Source organism: Barbus barbus, assembly GCF_936440315.1.
Source record: "Barbus barbus genome assembly, chromosome: 5".
Classification (NCBI taxonomy): domain Eukaryota; kingdom Metazoa; phylum Chordata; class Actinopteri; order Cypriniformes; family Cyprinidae; genus Barbus; species Barbus barbus.
The window spans coordinates 17518372-17536825 of record NC_136733.1 but is presented as its reverse complement, the minus strand read 5'-3'; the positions used below and the strand labels follow the sequence as shown (position 1 = coordinate 17536825).

Genomic DNA, 18454 nt, shown 5'->3' with positions numbered 1-18454 from the left:
TGACTCAGGCGTCGCCGGTCTTCGGTGCGTTTCTCCGCGGACAGTAGTGACGGGTGTGCGCCCAGTCTCCGGTGGCGGAGCAGAACGGACACACGTAGCTCCTCAGGATCGGGCAGAGGATACGGCCGTCTCGGGCTTTCAGTCTGTGACTCATGTACACCACCGGCGTCTCTCCGTTTTGTCGGCAGAATCCGCAGGAGTCCCGCGGGGTCCGCAGGTCGCGGCTGGAGGAGGCAGAGGTGCTGGAGACGCTGCTGCTGGAGCCGGCTCTCATGAAACCCTCCGTGGGCGTCCCGTGGACATCTGCGGCTTGTGCTCCGTCGCGATGCTGCAGCAGCTGCGACAGGGTCCTGCGGAGGTCCATGTAGTCCCGCCACATCAGGAAACAGCCGTCGGCTTCGGGGATGCTCTTCTCGCGCTCGGTCAAAGAGGAGGACTGCATCATGTCCGGTTTGAGGCAGGTGTGTGTCACCCATCATCACCCCGAGCTATTTATAGCAGATTCCAGACAGGAATGCGGTCTGTCTGGGGCACTGAACACCTGCCCCTCACTTGACCGAGGTCGTCGCAAGGTCACTAGGGTCAGGCACGCGCTCATGTTTGTTGTGATCGTGTCATTTACTGAGCGGCACGTGCCAGACTGAGAGCACGTGAGCGCTGCTGTCTGTCTGGCTGTCTGGCTCTTGTAAACATTGTAACATTTTCAACAAGCACATGCCAACTTTTCCTATTAGAATTAAGTTGCCAGAACCTACCAATAAATAGCCTGACCAAATCTTTACTTTTCTTCTTTTCTTTTCTTTTCTTTTCTTTTCTTTTCTTTTCTTTTCTTTTCTTTTCTTTTCTTTTCTTTTCTTTTCTTTTCTTTTCTTCTCTTTGTTGACTTTGCTTTTGTACGCACACACACACACACACACACACACACACACACACACACACGCGCGTATTGTTTATTAACACTATAATCAAACAACAAACAAATATATTCAACAACATATAAAACATATGGCCTAGATGAGTAAAACTCATGAGTTTACTTAATTCATGCGTAAAGTATTCGAAACAACTCGTACATGTTGTGCTGACTTTACACAGAATATTGCTGAAAATGAACTCTACAACATTAAAAATGTGATTATAACACATTCAACTAGGCTAACGAAAAACTGAATAATAACTGACCAACATTTTATTGTAATATTTTACTTGTTTTCTGTCTTGTTTTTCTTCCTGGCCTTATCTCCAAACGACTGTAGCCCCATTGACTCCCTCTGCCAATGCATTGATGAAATTAACAGTTGGATCATGTGCCAAAACTTTCTTCAGTTAAACAAGGAGAAAACTGAAATCATTGCATTTGGAAACAAAGATGAAGTTTTCAAGACGAATGCATACCTTGACTCTAGGGGTCAAACAACTAAAAATCAAGTCAAAAATCTTGGGGTGAATCTGGAGACAGACCTTAGTTTCAGTAGTCATGTCAAAGCAGTAACTAAATCAGCATACTATCATCTCAAAAACATTGCAAGAATTAGATGTTTTGTTTCCAGTCAAGACTTGGAGAAACTTGTTCATGCCTTTATCACCAGCAGGGTGGATTACTGTAATGGTCTCCTCACCGGCCTTCCCAAGAAGACCATTAGACAGCTGCAGCTCATCCAGAACGCTGCTGCCAGGATTCTGACTAGAACCAGAAAATCTGAGCATATCACACCAGTCCTCAGGTCCTTACACTGGCTTCCAGTTACATTTAGGAGTGATTTTAAAGTACTTTTACTTGTTTATAAGTTACTCAATGGCCCAGGACCTAAATATATTGCTGATATGCTCACTGAATATAAACCAAACAGACCACTCAGATCATTAGGATCGAGTCAGTTAGAAACACCAAGGGTTCACACAAAACAAGGGGAGTCTGCTTTTAGCTATTATGCGGCCCGCAGTTGGAACCAGCTTCCAGAAGAGATCAGATGTGCTGAAACATTAGCCACATTTAAATCCAGACACAAAACTCATCTGTTTAGCTGTGCATTTGTTGAATGAGCACTGTGCTGTGTCTGAACTGACTGCAATGAATTTTATGTAATCATCTATTCTTAACTGTTAATTTTAAATAAATTTCTATATCATTTTAAAATTCCTTGTTTATATTATTTTTTTAATTCCCTGTTTTTATTGCTGTGATTATTATTTTTAATGACTATTTCACTTTCGTTGGTGTAAAGCATTTTGAATTACCACTGTGTATGAAATGTGCTATATAAATAAACTTGCCTTGCCTTGCATATCTGACCTGAATTTCCTCACTGAACACTCATTTCTGTCATCAAAAATGTCAGTTATACATGTTAATGTCAGTTTATGTAATGAATAATAATAAAAATCACATTCTACATGTTCTAAAAACAGCCTTCCATCTGGCTAACAGGTTAAGGTCAATTCACACTGCACCGACAGAGGACAGTACGCCACTTTTCAGACGGCCCAAGACCCACAAACACTGATTCAACGCGTTCAGACGGTGAAAATAACTCAACTTACTCTTTTCTCTTTTGCCTTTTGTCGGTGTGGATTGGCCTTTAGAAACACTTGTGTGCACTTGGATGGGTGAAATGCAGATCGCAAATTCTGAGTATGGGACGCCATACGTCCTTTCCTTTGCTTTATCATCTCTACAATGGCTAGCTATTAAGTTCAGCATGTATAACAAAGTATTGTAAGGCCCTGAATGTCTTAAGTACTGATATAGTACACTTACAAGTATGCTACTAGTACTGTACATTGAAATTAGCATACTTACTACATCAAGTATACTTGGAAAATATACTTGAACTTTAAGTTTATTTAATAAAAATGAACTACAAGAATACTTATTTTGTAAGGGCTTTTATTTTGTACATAGAATATATCATCATAAACACATGACACCTCTTCCCAAATTGACATTTCTATGACTAAATATATAGCTACTCTATATCCTCATCTTCATTATATAGTAGACCATGTAAGTGTGGTATTATTATGTGTTCACTTGTTACCCCATAGCAATTACAAAATAAGATGAAATTGTAATTTTAGTTTAATTGACTAAATGAATGACAAACATGATTCTAATTAAAGAGGGTTTAGATCTGGATGTTTGAAAGCAACATACAAAACCACTGCTTGAGGAAACACACATTTGTGTAAGTGAGCTTTTGATTTAAAAACCCTTTTTAGATACAGTCCTTGTGACAACTTAACCATGTGACAACTATCCCCGTCCGTCCGTGTGTGTTTAAAGCAAAGGTTTAAGTGCTACCTGTTTGATAATCATGTGAACTAATTAAATCCTTTTTACTAAAATACACCAACACCAAATGTGGTTACTAAGCATTTAATGAGCTATTGGATAATGGATGTAGGGATTTGCTCCCATCAGTGGGGTCAAGCTCTGCCATTGAATGATGGGATGTGACTCGCTCCTTTAATTCATCCCAAAGGTGTGCAGTTGAGTTCAGGTGCAGGCCAGTCCAGATCTTTCAGTAAATCATTTCTGTTTAGACCTCACAAAGAAGCATAATCATGCTGAAAAAGTTTGATAGTTTTGTGATAAAGCTGTGTAATGTAGCATTGCTTGAGCATGTGGCCATACGGTACTTAGCTTTGTATGTGCTTTTCATGTCATGCTATATCCGTTTTTACACCTATGCATAGATTACGGTGCCTTTTTTTCTCTCGATCCAACAATTCACACCTGTAAAGCCACCCCACATAGGCATATTTAAGATATTTGACTTCAAGCAGGCCTTTTAATAAAACAAAAACTTGCTGTGCTCAATGTACACTTTTATTTGTTTTACTAAAAACGGGGGAAAAAAGGTCACATCAACATTTACCCTTGTTAATACAGTATATCTTTCCAACAGAAATAAAATACACCAGTTTTTAATTTCCTTTTATATTAAAATATCAAATAGTCTGCAATCTAACAGTGCTTATGAAGTACATGTCACTGGCTTTATAGCGGAAAAGTTTCATTTTCCCTCCGCTCTGCCAGTGGTCTTCAGCAGTGGAGTAAAAATAATAATAATAATATTAATAATCATTAAATAAAATCAAAATACAAAGAAGAAACTTAACCTGTGTGTTATCCAGCCACTTTTTATCTGACAAGCTAAACATGCAAAAAAGGGCAAATAACACAGATCTTTCTACAGAATAAACTGAAGTATCACCAGACACTTCAACTTGCAAAGATGACAGGAGATTTTTCTCCAAATCAAGACATAGTTTTGCATTTTTCCAAGTATAATCTCACTACATTGCATACCACGACTTGTCCCAAAAGCTGGCTGATTTAACTGTTAGTTTCTCTCTTCTACAGTATAATCAAGTCTATACTGACAGGACGTTAAAAACGAATAAAAAAAATAGACCACAAATTGCAAATGAAGGACTCCACAGAGTCTCAAAGTGTACTGAACTGTACAGGCACAATTAACAGTATATATTGATAATAAATAGGGCAATGTTTGGCCTGGATGTACTTGGTCAAGGAAGGTCTGGGATTTCAATGTTTTGCCCAGAAGGAAACACTCGCAGCATGAGATATTGTTCTCTCACACACACTTACAGCTCACTGTCCTCGTTATCACATGCACAAAGCTTATGAAACAAACAAATAATATTTCTAAAACATGTAAATGCTGATGTTTACTGGAATGTCTCTTCGGGAAGAGAGCAATTGCAGTTCACTTCCAGCTGCGGGATCACTGAACTGGCCTTTAGAGGAGACGCCACAATGAATGCAGACAACCCAGCATGCATCTGCAACTCAGAACAACCAACATCCCAAGACACGAACCTTCGGACGGGGACGGGGTGTTTGACGTGGGTTGGACGTGTGTGATAAGTGCAACATCTATATAAGGTGATGCTGAATCCTGGGCTCGCTCGAGATGGTCCTCCTCTCGCTGAAGCTCTTCTCCACGCTGGAAGCTCTTCTCCTTTACACATGAACATGACTGGAGACAACAAACGCAGGGGAGAGTGGCCACAGTCTCTCGCTGTCCCCCCGCTGGACTGTTGGCTTTGTACACAAAAAAGATAATGTCTGAGAGGAAGGGAGTCTGTTGTTGGAGTTAGACATCAGTTGAGAAATAGAGTGTGTTCTTCTTCAGCTCAGCGAAGGATATGGGTGGATGCTGCAGGTAGTACAGCAATACCTGAACCTGTGAAGAGAGAGGAGGATTACAGCAGTGATCCACACACTAACCATACCATCTGACAAACTGTCAGCATTATTCACCCACACCACTAGATGGTGCTCTAACTCCTGCATGAATGACTAAGAACGATTTTTACAACTATCACTTTATCTTTATCTGTATAGTTATCATCTTTGGTGTGACAGTGAACAGGCCTTTAGTGGTGACTGAAGAAGGAATGCGCAAAACATTGTGTCCTAACCAGAGGCCACATTTGTATTATAATAACAATAACAACAATTATTATTGTAGTAGTAGCAGTAATAATACAATTATTGTTATTATTATTATTATTAGTAGTAGTAGTATTAAGACTAAGAGTATATGAGCATATGATAATTATTGTCATTGTTATTATTATTTAGTTTACACTAATTGAGAGAAAGAAAGCACTTGAACTAATAGTAGCAATTGTATTAATAATACAATTATTGTTGTTGTTGTTGTTGTGGTTAAGAGTGTTTAAGTTCCACAGTATTAATAAATATAATTATTTTTGTTATTAAGAATTAGTGTGTGTGTGTGTTTGCATATACACACACACACACACAAAACTCCCAAGTGTCGCCTTTCAAAATATACCAAAATTTTGCCCAAAGGGTTCATGTACTGCAATCATTTTAGTTTATATATATATATATATATATATATATATATATATATATATATATATATATAAAAAAAAAAAAATAGGGTGGGTACAAGACTTTTGATTCTTTTGAGTTGCTTCTCAAAGCATTAGTACTTACAGTGCGGACAGAAAAATTAGCTAACTGTGGAAACTCATATTATGGCTGGTTAAGACGTTTGGCTCAGGCCATTCATTCAGTTTCTGATATATCATGAACAAACCATAACAGCCAACATCAACAGTCAAAGAGTCTCTTCAGATCCACTCACACAATAAACATGATGACACATGAGCGCATAAATACACGAGTGAACTGAAGATGCCCAGGACTGTGCTCTCCGCCTGAGGTCAATGTGTTATGACAGTATGGAAATCAAGATGATGGAATAATCACAGAGCACATCAGCATCACTGTAATAATGATGAGTGCTGATGTGCATCTTCAAACTGTCAAACGCACCAAACCACAGCCCATCATGGTGATATATGATATGCTGGGAAAGTGAGCAGTGAGTGAGCAGTGAGTATGGAAGCCAGGACTGACCTGTGCCATGACATCATGTGACCAGATGTCAGAGGCCAGCGTGATGTTGGCCTTACTGATCTCTGACTCCGACGGTCTCAGCAGAGTGGGGCCAAACACTGTGGCCAAATTATGCAGAGACATCTTATTGACCGGCTCCTTCTCTGCCACCCTGAAATGAGAGAAAACAAACACCAATACAGAACTGAGTCACATCTTATTAAACAAACATCAAGTTGAACACAGTTTATTATAATGTGTGTGATGTGTAGAGTTGGCCAGCAGGTGTCCACAGTAAGCAGTGTTGTTAACTTGAGCATATGCTGTGTCTGTGTTGTGTTAATGGGTGACAGTTACAGTTGGCAATAAGGCCTCCAGAGAGATTATTTGTGACAGTGTTTATAAACCCGAGGCCTTGCTAGCTAATTGCCGACGTTTCAGAGAGATTTGTGTGAATTGCCACAGCAGTTTCACACAAACTAAAATAAAACAGAACCGTGGGTATTTTATGATGGTGATTTAACTGATGTTCATGAGAAGCTGCTGGCTTTAAAGAGTCACTGTCAACAACAAGTTAGTCCTGTCTTCCCTTCATTGTAATATATTTTAAAATGTAATTTATTCCCGGAAAAGAGCTGGAATTAATCAGCAGCCATTAATTCAGTCTTTAGTGTCACCTGATCCTTTAGAAATCATTCAGATATGATAATTTTGTGCTCAAGAAAAATTAAGTAGAAAACAGTTGTTTTCACAGCTTAATATTTCTGTGGAAAAAAAGAAGCTAGGGCTTCTATTCATCAAATGATTTCCACAAAAACATTATGCAGCAAAAACTGTTTTTAACAAACACAATTAACAATTGAGTACCTTATAATTGACAATAAATCAGCAAATCAGCATATTAGACCAATTTCTGAAGGATCATGTGACTGAAAACTAGAATGACGGCTGAAAATTCAGCTTTGCCATCACAGGAATTACATTTCATATTTTAAATTTATGTAATAAATTATATTTTAAAACATTAAGATATTTCACAAAATTGCAGCTGTATTGTTAATCAAATAAATGTCAAAATGTCCCCACAAGGATAGTGATACCCAAATGTTTGATTTCATAGGGACATTGTTTGGTTAACATTAACATATGTCAAAATCATACTTTTTTGAAAATGTAAAAATGCAGAGCGTTTTCTGTGAGGGTTGAGTTTAGGGGTTGGGTTAGGAAATCAAATATACAGTTTATACGGTATAAATTATAAATCATTATGGAAACCCAAAATGAGAGTGTGCTCTTACCTCTTCAGGTGTTCCAGCAGGGTGAGGAATGTGATGAGATTTGGGTCTGGTAGTGACCGCAGCAGATGCATCATGCAGTTTTCTTTTGCTGCAGGATCTGATAGAGCTGTGATAAAGAGTTTGATGAAGAGGAGTGTTATTACACCTTAATCACCTTAATTCAAAATTAATCTCATTTAAATCACACGGTGATGCAGTTTTAAGTGTGAAAGAGGTTGAAGGTGAAAGGTCATACCAGTGCCCTCCATGAAGGCCGGGTACAGCCGGTCTGTGAGAAGAGGTTCTGGCAGCTCCCTGAAATATAATTTCAGTGTCCCTGCTATGGCATTAATGTCCATGTCACTCAACATCATCAGGATGTCTTTGGTATCTGAGAAAGAGAGACAGAGAGAAAGAGTAAATGATTTGCCATCATAACAAATGCTGATGCAGGCTGAGTAATAAGCTCCCGGCATGACATATGACATAATAATGAGCAACACATGAAGGTACAGCTCTGGATTGTCCCTACAGACTCTGTGTGTGTTTGTGTTTATTGAGCCAGCTGACAGCTGGAAGAGGTCAGATCTCTGAATGGCCTTTCCCACAACACTGCTGCTGCTTTTAGACTCAAGACACAGGCCTCCACTGACCTCACATAACCAGAGACTGATGGGAAATCAAAGCAAAATACTGTATAAGATGTAGATAGAATAAACAAATGGAGGAAAAGCTCACTAATAGGGATCTGACTAAAAATCACAGTGTGCAATGCTGATGCAAATTGCCGCCTCGCAAATTGGCTTCCCAGCCAATCAGACTGCAAGGTATCACAAAATAAAAAAATAAAGGCTCATTTTGCACTTTTGCATGTGTAGTAGTTGGATGAGTGTGATTGGTTAAGAGTCTCTTACTGGCGTCAAACGCAGCTTTGAGGGCCTGGATGTCTGTGGCTACTCCAGAGATCCTATAAATGCCCACTTCATCAATCCCTCTCTTCTCCACCTCCTCAATGCACTGCCGCACAATGTAAGGCACCTTGGAGCGTTCGCGCCTGAGGAACAACAACAGGCAAAGTCAGTGTACTGTATGTGACGTAAAAATACAGAGAGAAACTGCAGGGTTTGACAAATATTGCTGCTCAGTGAGGCTAAATCTACCACAATGATGTAGTGTTTTTATGCAGTATATTTTGAATGTTTAAAGTCGATCTGAAACTGACATACTGTAACATCAAGTTTTTGTCCTTACTGTGACATCCAGTTAATTTTTTATTTAATCTGGACTAAACTTTACAAGGTCAAAAAACAGAAGAAACAAAAATTCAATAACATGCATTCAGAAAACAGGTCAGCTTTAAGACTTGAGATTTCACTCACTTTGTTACCACGCTGATTTTAACCCCAAACACACCGCTCTGTTTCTTAGATAGCGTCCGCTTCAAACTCAAGTCCCGACTAGTAAACTTCATGGAAAACTCCACTTTAATCTGAAAAATAACCATAAATGAGATGTGTGTAGGGCAATAATGCAACAAATATCTCTATGTTTGATGGGAAATAAATTAGTACCCCATTCATTTCTATGACGTCCATATGCCAGTTTTTGGACTGCACAGTCTGTGGGTCCAGCTGTAAAGAGACAGAGAGAAAAGAGTGTGAGAATTACTTCATTTTTAAGCACAGAAAGTTATGATGCAATTATTTCTGCTCAGTACAATGCAAACACTGGCCTCAGAGAATATTGTCATAGGTCAAAGGTTAGCACTGAGACCAAGCAGACACCACAGCACCACAGCAGACCAAGAGTGCTGGATTATTATAAAAGTATGAAAAATATTTCAACAATGAATACCAATAAATCCAGAATGAAAAAGGCCTGAGGCTCAGAACAGCCACAGTTTTGAGTATTTCAGTACAAAAGTTGTTTATCGGGGTGCATGAGGGTATTTCAGATTTATCAGAGCAATATATCAGTAAACACCTGCATTTAGGAGATTAGAGCTAGGTGATAATATAGTTTACATTGAGCAATGATACAAGCAATCAAGCAGTTGAGATTTGCTATATAGTATGTCTGTTTCTACATGCCAACTCTTTTATGTGAACATTTTAAACAACAGCAGCTTATTTCTATTTCCTCTCCCCCAACCTCCTGCTTTTTTGATAAAGATGACTCAAAATCATTTTGCTATTCTATCTAAAAATTCCCAGGCAGTCCTTTCTATAAAAAACCCTGAGAAACTCAAAGTAGACTTCTTCCCTTGTTATTACATATTTAGATCGTAAAGTTAACTATATCGCACTGCTGCATGAGAGCAGGAGTCCAGCATAGATGAATCAAACCTGAAAGAAGCTCTATAATGAACACGGTCTTCACTGAAACACACTACAAACACAAAATGAATTAAAGTAAGAATCACTACTTCAATGAGCTAGATGAAGGTGAAGGTGACAAAACTGTTATATTCAGAGATCAGGTCATTTAGAGTGTTTGGTATTACCCATAATTCATATGAACTCACACTATGACATTTAGGTACTTTCTGGCTACTGTCCTGTGAACGTATAAGGAAAAGCACTCTAGACAAAATCTGTGCAGTTTCCATTAACACACAACTCTCTAAGGAGAGCAGACTCTCTCACATACACACCAGTTTCCCATGCCACATGCCACAGACAAGATGGATGATGGAAAGGACTACCTAGGGAGGACCCTCCCCACTCTTAAACTAATCTGTCAATCAAACTCAAAGGTAAGATACACAATAATAAACAACCTGACAGCATGGACCAAATCTGAATCCAGTTACTGATCACTGTTAGAAATCAACTAAATATGCTGTGCTGTTCCACACTATAAGACTCAATCCAAAGTAATTCATGTGCATATGCATTTAATTAAATATCACTGACAATCAACATGAAGTTGGCTGACGCATGAGGGAACACAGCACACATGCTGACAAATCTGCCATAAAATTAACATTTACAGGAAAACATGCGTAGGTTGAGTAGCTTTTTATGAGAACGTCTGACAAGGTCCGTCAAACACATAAAACTGCATTAGCTTGTATCACTAAAATCAATTCTCTCAATACAATTAGTGGGCAATCATCATTACTGATGTTGTTTTTACACATATTAGGGCTATAATGAGATTCTTATCGGATATTTATGGAAAGCTGCAGCCTTGTTATTATCCCACTGCTAAACCAATATGACATGCTTACACCAATTAAATTAACAGGGTAATAAACTGATATTTTGAGATCAGCAGTAAGGACGCAATTGCAGTGTTTACTGTGGTTCTGAGGTTAATCCAAATCAAATGGACATTTTCTGATATTTTAAGACATTTATTGAATTTATTGACCTTGACACAAACTGCAGGGGTCTCTGTGATATCTTTTTATAATAATATATTTCATAAACTTCTTTTCTAAGTATTTTCTAAGAAATAACGCAATATAATAAATCACAATTGTGTCAAACTATTCAATAACTTAAAAGATGTGTATTCAAATCATCATAAATGTATTTTTGAATAACTTATAAGATCTGGACATATAGGTGAGAGTCAACTTGACCCTCTTATAAACATTTAACTCATACGCATGTCAAAACACATGTAGTTGTCACTTTTTTATGAACCGTTAATGAAAATAACAGTATTTATCACTCCAAACATTACTGACAATCACATTCTTCTGAAGTGTGAATGTAGCCTTACAGATCCCAAATATCTATGGTACATGCCCCTTACTTGAGCCCTTCTCCAACCTTCTGGTGCTTCTTACGGTACTTTATAAAAAATGTATGGAATCAAACGGCTCCATGATATGTCTTGAAAATCCTTTAATACAGCTAAACGCTTACCCTTACAAAGACTCGCCTTGTAGACACCTCATCTGCCCAAGTGCTTTCCTCCAAACTCTTAGTAAATTTCACCTCACATCACCTCACAAACACCACTTTTCACTTTCCTCTGGGAAATCTCAAAGTTTTGGATAAAAGAGCTCAAAATGAATGTCTATAGGATTATTTTAACAGCGTACTCAATTGATTCCCAATAAGCCAGACAGGATGATCATGTTAAGGTGGGGTGAAGGTCAGAGAAAAAACTTATTCTCATCACTCTCAGCATGTGCCAAATGTCTTCAAGACACCAGTCAATAGTACTGTATCTTCAATGTCCTCATTAAACCGCTCAGGGATTGCACAACCAAAACAAAGATAGAAGCTCCTAAGCTCTGAAATGTTTTGAATTAAGCGCATCTGTGCAGACCTGACAATGAGGTGTATGTGTTCTGATCCAATAGCTTTGAAAAGGAGAGAATAGAATTCTGAGGAGCTCTGGTCCATGACAACCTCAAACAATCCCACTAATCAGGGGCGTACTTTGTGTGTGTGTGGGGGTGGGGACAGGGGGGATATAACCCCCCAATAACAAAAACTAGCAAGTACAACCCCCCAGTACATATCCAGAAATTATTACTTTGACACACTGGAAAACACACAGTATAACTAAACCTACAAAAAGTATTCTTTGTATTCTTGGAAGTACCATGTAAATACCATAAAACATAATTGAACTACTTTGGAACAATTTTAAGTACAGATTATTTATTAAGTACCACTGTATTACCATGTGATTCAGCACCATAATCGTTGAATGCCGGTACTGCAATAGTACAGCTCTAAAAATCAAGGTAATACCACACTAGATGCCATGAAACAATGTGTTATCGAGAAAAACAGTGACAAAAATGAGGTATTATCACAACAGATGCCCAAAAAACCATAGTGTTCCCATGATACACACTGAAAAAACATAGTATTATTGCAGTATTAAGAAATATTTATTTCCAAAATGATGTTTTCACTATAAATTACATCCTGAACTGAACTTTGGAGATACAGATCTCCATTCCGTTCTCTTCTTTCCTGCCGTCTCATTCAGCGTGTCCCCCACCACCCACCCCATCTCCCTCTGTTCTGCCAGCCTGCTGCAGTACGGAGCAGAACACAGTGTTCTCTGGCCGGCCTCTCTCTGCTCAGAGGATCCTTACTGAGAACAAAGGGAGGAAGAACATGATACCAGTACATTTGTTACAAATACAGCAGGCACATGCAGGACACGAGTCCTTGTTAAGATGACTATAAAGTCTCACTACTCTGATTACACACACGCACACACACGCACACACACACACACACACACACACACACACACACAGTTTCAAATAAATAGTTATTTTCATCTTTCTATTCAAAGAATCCTGAAAAATATATACTGTACCACAAAAATATTAAGCAGCAGAACTAATAATAAGAATTTGCGAATATTCAGCATATTTCAATGATTTCATGTGAAACTGAAGACTAAACTAATGGCTGCATCACAGGACTAAATTACATTCTAGAATATATTGAAATACAAAAGTTACTTTCAATTGTAATAATATTTAATATGGCTGTTTTACTGTATTTTAATCAAATAAATGCACCATTGGTGAGTTTAATAATCTTCTTTCAAAAACATAAAAATTCTTATACCAAACTCAAACTTTTGAATGGTTGTGTATTAATATACAGCAAGGACAGGAATAATAAATAATGAGACTTCAAGCTCATAACATCAATTATTTGTCCCAGCAAGAGTGCAGAAAACATTGTCAAGAGTATTTTAGTGTCTAAAATACAGGCACTGAAGAACCAATATTGGAACCAAACGTCATGAAAAACTCATAAAACAGAAAATGGAATTGGTTCAAAGGAAAACCATTTCTCAAATCTCATCTCTATTTAATCAGAGGTTGCTTCCTTGAAGAAGTCAAAACAGTCAAATTCATCTTTCATACAGTATAACGTCCAGTTTGCTGTCAGATGTCTGAATGAACGGAGGAAGTTTTGTGGGACTGGTGTAGCTCTGTGCTCATGCTCCTTACATAAAGAGCCTTGGTATTGTATAATAAAGCTTAACGCATGGCTGAAGATGTAATGTGACTCATGTTGAGAGCAAACATGCCAGAATACAGCAAAAACACAACTTGTATTTATGCCGCTTCGTTTATATTATAAGAACCCACAAGGAGCAATGCAGGCTAAAGCACTAAAATAAACACGACAAACAGCTTTGTTCAACAAGCTCTCTGTAAAATATCAAGCCGTTTCATAATGTCCTGACCACCCTATTTTTCATGATTATATGACACGCTACAGCCAGACACCCAGCGTTACCCTTCACACATCTCTATGTAGCATGCGGCCAGTAGTTACAGCTTTCACTCTGGAGAAATCTTGCCATTTGTAGGAAAACGTGTGTTTGCTCAGTGTGTGGTGTTGGAAAAAGCCGTAATTACTGTGGTATTCAGAGGTTGGTGTGGAGGTCAGACTCATGTTTGCTGTAGTGTTCTGATGCATTGGGCTGATGTCACAGGCTCGGCCTGCCAGGCTAGACTGGGCCTCTTCCAGTAAACTTAATCACACAGGAAATGCCAATAATCTGCTGACTCATAATCAATGTCACACTCACATCTTTTACTATCATCATACATATTTGTGTACAACATATTTATAGCTCTTCCATATAAGGTACTTGTGGCTGTCCTTGTGACCGAAGTACTGGTGGTAATATCATAGAACTTTGATATATACCATAGTACTGAATGATTATCATATATAGTACATATACTATGGTAAAAAATCCTTTCTTTGAACACAAAATGGTATTCTTGAAAGAACCACAGAGCACCATTTACAGTAATATCAAAGTCTCAGGTATTACTATAGTACATTACATTTTTAGAAGGGAGGTTTCTTCAAAGAACACAATAGCGTCATTCTAAAACATGGTACTGCTTTTGACCAAAAGGTTTTTGTGACTGCTAAAAATAGAACTAAAAGTAACTACAGAAACTAAAAACAATCCCATGAGTCAAGAAATCCATATCGTAAATACCCTGAAAGTTATGGAGCATAAGATATACATTTAACAGACTGTCATTACCGTTAGATGCTAATGTCTCTGTTGCTAATAAATGCAAGAAAAACCTAAAAGAAGACATGAATCATCTCATGAATCAAGCTAAACATCTGCTAAAAGAGAACCATGAATAACACAACTCCTCATGGACCCATTTGGTTCAATTGCACAAATTATCATGAAACAAACAGTGAAAGAATTACTGATTCAGACACAAACAGTCCAAAAGCATAACCTGTATTTTTATCGTAGTACATGGACACTGTACACTGACCACTGTAAAGCAAAGTAATACGGAAACATCCAGTGCCATGATATATATAAAAGTACCATGGTACTGCCACAGCACTTAACTGTACAAAGAAGAAATCCAAGCAGGTCAACAGCTGTTGTGTCCAGTAACGGACCTCACCATCACCCTCCTCCACTTCATTAGCTCAATAAGCAAGGCTGTGTGGGGGTTCAGCAGCCCCTCATAGGGGTCTGGTACCCTCACACTGGCAGAAGATGATTTATGCAGGTAATAAAAGCATCTATTAGCATAAAGCTGGCATTTAAAGGCCTTTAAAGAGGAGCAGGGTTCATCAGTGGTTCAGTCATTAGCGTGTTATAACCTGGAGCAGCATTTGTGGAGGAGTATAGGCTGGAGAGAAGATAGTTACAGCTGAGGATGGGTTCATCTCTGGGGACATATTCTTCTTGTGCATAATACATCTCTTTCACACAGACCCTCCCTCCTTCTGTTCTTTCATTCCTTTGAAGGGAGGAACATTTTCAGCTTCGCCACAAGGGGCACTATGGTGAGCATAAGTGTGAACGGTCTTCTTACAATCAGCTTTCTCTTTCAGGTCAACTACAGCCAACAATTTACTGAATACAGCACAATAGCATATGCTCCTTGAGTATTGAGGTTTGTTATAGAGGTAGCTCAACTAAAAATTAAAGGTGTGTAATCATTTACCCATCATTCACCCCCATGGTGTTCCAAAACCATGACTTTCTCTCTTCTGTGGAACATAATAAAAAAATAAAATACTGAACAGTGTGTACAAATGAATTACACTTCCACTGTCTTCCAATGTGAAAGTATTTGCATTTGTGCTTGCATAAAAAGCAGTGATTCTCAATTGGTTTTGGTTCAGGACTAAGATTTTACATTAAAGGAGAAGTTCACTTCCAGAATGAAAATACAAGCATTTGTGGTTCAAAAATATATACGCTTATTCCTCGGCTGGGATCGTGTAGAGCCCTTTGAAGCTGCATTGAAACTGCAATTTGGACCTTCATATTGAAGTCCACTATATGGACAAAATTCCTGGAATTATTTCCTCAAAAATCTTAATTTCTTTTCAACTGAAGAAAGAAAGACATTAACATCTTGGATGATATGGGCGTGAGTAAATTATCAGGAAATTTTCATTCTGGAAGTGAACTTCTCTTTTAAGAGGCGATCCAACACAGTATCAAAATTGTGTACAATTCTACAAAAATTCATTCTCGGTCAATCTATTATCTATGGTTGGCATCTTCCAGCAAGATGCAGGAAATAGGAATAAATAGAGTACATTGGTTGCAATACATTCTGGGATTGAATGCATACACTTGATAATGTGCACTGTGGTTTTGGACACCACTACAAATGGCTGTTTCCTCAAATAGTGCACTATTTACCTTTGACAAAGGATTTAGGGGGCAATTTTGGACACAGGCAATGTTTCTGGCCTGAAGGGTCAAACTGGCAGTATGTTCTGTTGAGATTTACGTTTATCAAATGAAAGAGCGTCTGTGGAGGTCAGACATTATAAGGTCATGAGACAACACTGGAATCATTCATGACCATATCAAAGAAACACACTCATACAGATAAACACACTCTCTCTAGGCCACAAAGACTCATTCAATATTAAGTCAATGAGACTGGCCATCTGTGAGAGAGTGTGTTTCAAAGCATTTTAAAGTGCAAATGACTGCAAAATGAGGTTTGTTTATAAATGTAATTGGCGGTAAGTGGCAATTATGTGTGTATCTATTACACCTGTGTCTGAATATGAGCATATGAGAGTAACTGTCTGTGTCTACATTTTACAGACAGTCTTTATGTGTCAATACCTGTGGGAAGACAAAGACAGGGTGTGTCTGTACAGTATGTGTATGTGATTTAGAATTCCTCCAATGAAGGAATATGTTAAAAGATCAAATTAATACAGAATGATGTTTGAGAAACAACAGAAGGAGAGGAAGTCAAAGAAAGACAACGCAAGAGACAGAGAACTTCAAAAGAGCATGTGCTTGGCACATGGAAAGACATGGGTCTTGCTTTGTTTTGTATTAATAATAAAATCTATTATCCTAGAGACAGTGATGTGTTATAGCTACATCTGAGGAATCTTTGTCTGTAACCTGTCTCTACAGTCAGTCCTGGGTCAGTGGATCAGGAAGAGCATTGACCTGACTGGGCAGAAGACACCCAGAAATACAGCAGAGGCTAAAATGCTTTGTTCTTATAGCCAGAAAAACTGCACATAAATTACAGCTCAAAGTGCTGGCAGGGCAAACACCCCACGTGGAGAGACCTAGATTTCGCCGACTCACATCGGCACACAAACACACACAGCTGCACACCTACTCCCACGGTTACATGCAGTGTGTGAAGGCACTGATCTCATCACAGCAGAACAATCATTCAGCAACACTGAACACTGAGCTAGAATGAATTAGATCATGTGACATACACCAGTGCCATTCCATCAACGCTAGTCACACTAGAAATGACACTGACAAGCAATCCTTCTCTCCATAGCAATCCTTTCTTTCTTGCTGTCAGTAAATATTGTTTTTAAAGAAATCAAAACTTTATTCTGCAAATGGGCCTTAAACTAATCAAAAGTGACAGTAAAGACATTTATGTTACAAAAGATTTCAATTCAAACACACACACACACACACTTATAGTAAAAATGTTTCTTGAGCAGAAACTCAGCATATTAGAAAGATTTCTGAAAGAGCAAGTGAGACTGAAGACAGAATTAATGACTGCTGACAATTTAAATTTGCCATCCCAATAATAAATTACATTTTAAAACATCTTAAAATAGAAAACAGTTAATTGTGATATTTCACAAAATTACTCTAAATAAAGCAAATTAATCCTAAAATAATTTTACTTTCAATTGGGATGTCTTTCACAATCACAATTTTGATTCTACTTCAGTTAATAAAGATTCATAGATTCATTTATAAACCATGCTACAGATCACAGCAACTTTGGTCCTATAAGAGCCTCTGCAATTGCATGCTGGTGTTGTATTTATTAATAAAAGATTATTCAGTGGTGTGTGTGAGAGTAAAGGTGTGATTAATTGACCTCCATCAGTGTCTGGGTGATACTCAGACACCCCTCAGCCAGGGGCTCTCTGGACAGCAGGTTAAAGTGATAATTAACCTCTAACTGCAGCCAGCACACACACACACACACATTGGTTTTTGTGGTTTATGGGGATTCTCCATAGGCGTAATGGTTTTTATACTGAACAAACTGTGTGTGTTATTGCCCTACACCAACCCTACACCTAAACTTAGCCCTCACAGGAGACTTTGTGCATTTTTAGATTTTCAAAAAAACACCATTTAGTATGTTTTTTAAGCCTTTTGAATTACGGGGACATAGGCAGTGTCCTCATAAACCACCTTCATATTGTAATACCTCTGTCATACCCATGTCATTATACAAATTTGTGTCCTCATAAACTACATAAACATGCACACACACACACACACACACGCACGC

At 38.2% G+C, this 18454-nt stretch overlaps 2 protein-coding genes across 4 annotated transcripts in view; both read right to left on the bottom strand.

Annotated features, from left to right (window-relative positions):
• Positions 1-4: 4 nt before the first annotated feature.
• On the bottom strand, positions 5-445 carry LOC306869450 (nanos homolog 1-like; the record flags this gene model as incomplete). Its single annotated transcript, XM_079416229.1, has 1 exon — positions 5-445. One exon carries the CDS (start codon positions 443-445, stop codon positions 5-7), a length of 441 nt encoding a protein of 146 aa, XP_079272355.1.
• Positions 446-2877: 2432 nt separating this feature from the next.
• The window catches only part of LOC306869178 (active breakpoint cluster region-related protein-like), a 186076-nt gene continuing 170499 nt past the window's right edge, over positions 2878-18454 (bottom strand). For all 3 annotated transcript variants that reach the window (XM_079415817.1, XM_079415818.1, XM_079415819.1), the window contains 7 exons: positions 9252-9311; positions 9060-9169; positions 8595-8734; positions 7937-8071; positions 7702-7807; positions 6425-6575; positions 2878-5213 (listed from right to left, as the gene is read on the bottom strand). In XM_079415817.1, coding sequence (XP_079271943.1) covers positions 5124-5213; positions 6425-6575; positions 7702-7807; positions 7937-8071; positions 8595-8734; positions 9060-9169; positions 9252-9311 — 792 coding nt within the window. In that variant the 3' untranslated portion in view covers positions 2878-5123. The remainder of the gene's footprint in view (positions 5214-6424; positions 6576-7701; positions 7808-7936; positions 8072-8594; positions 8735-9059; positions 9170-9251; positions 9312-18454) is intronic.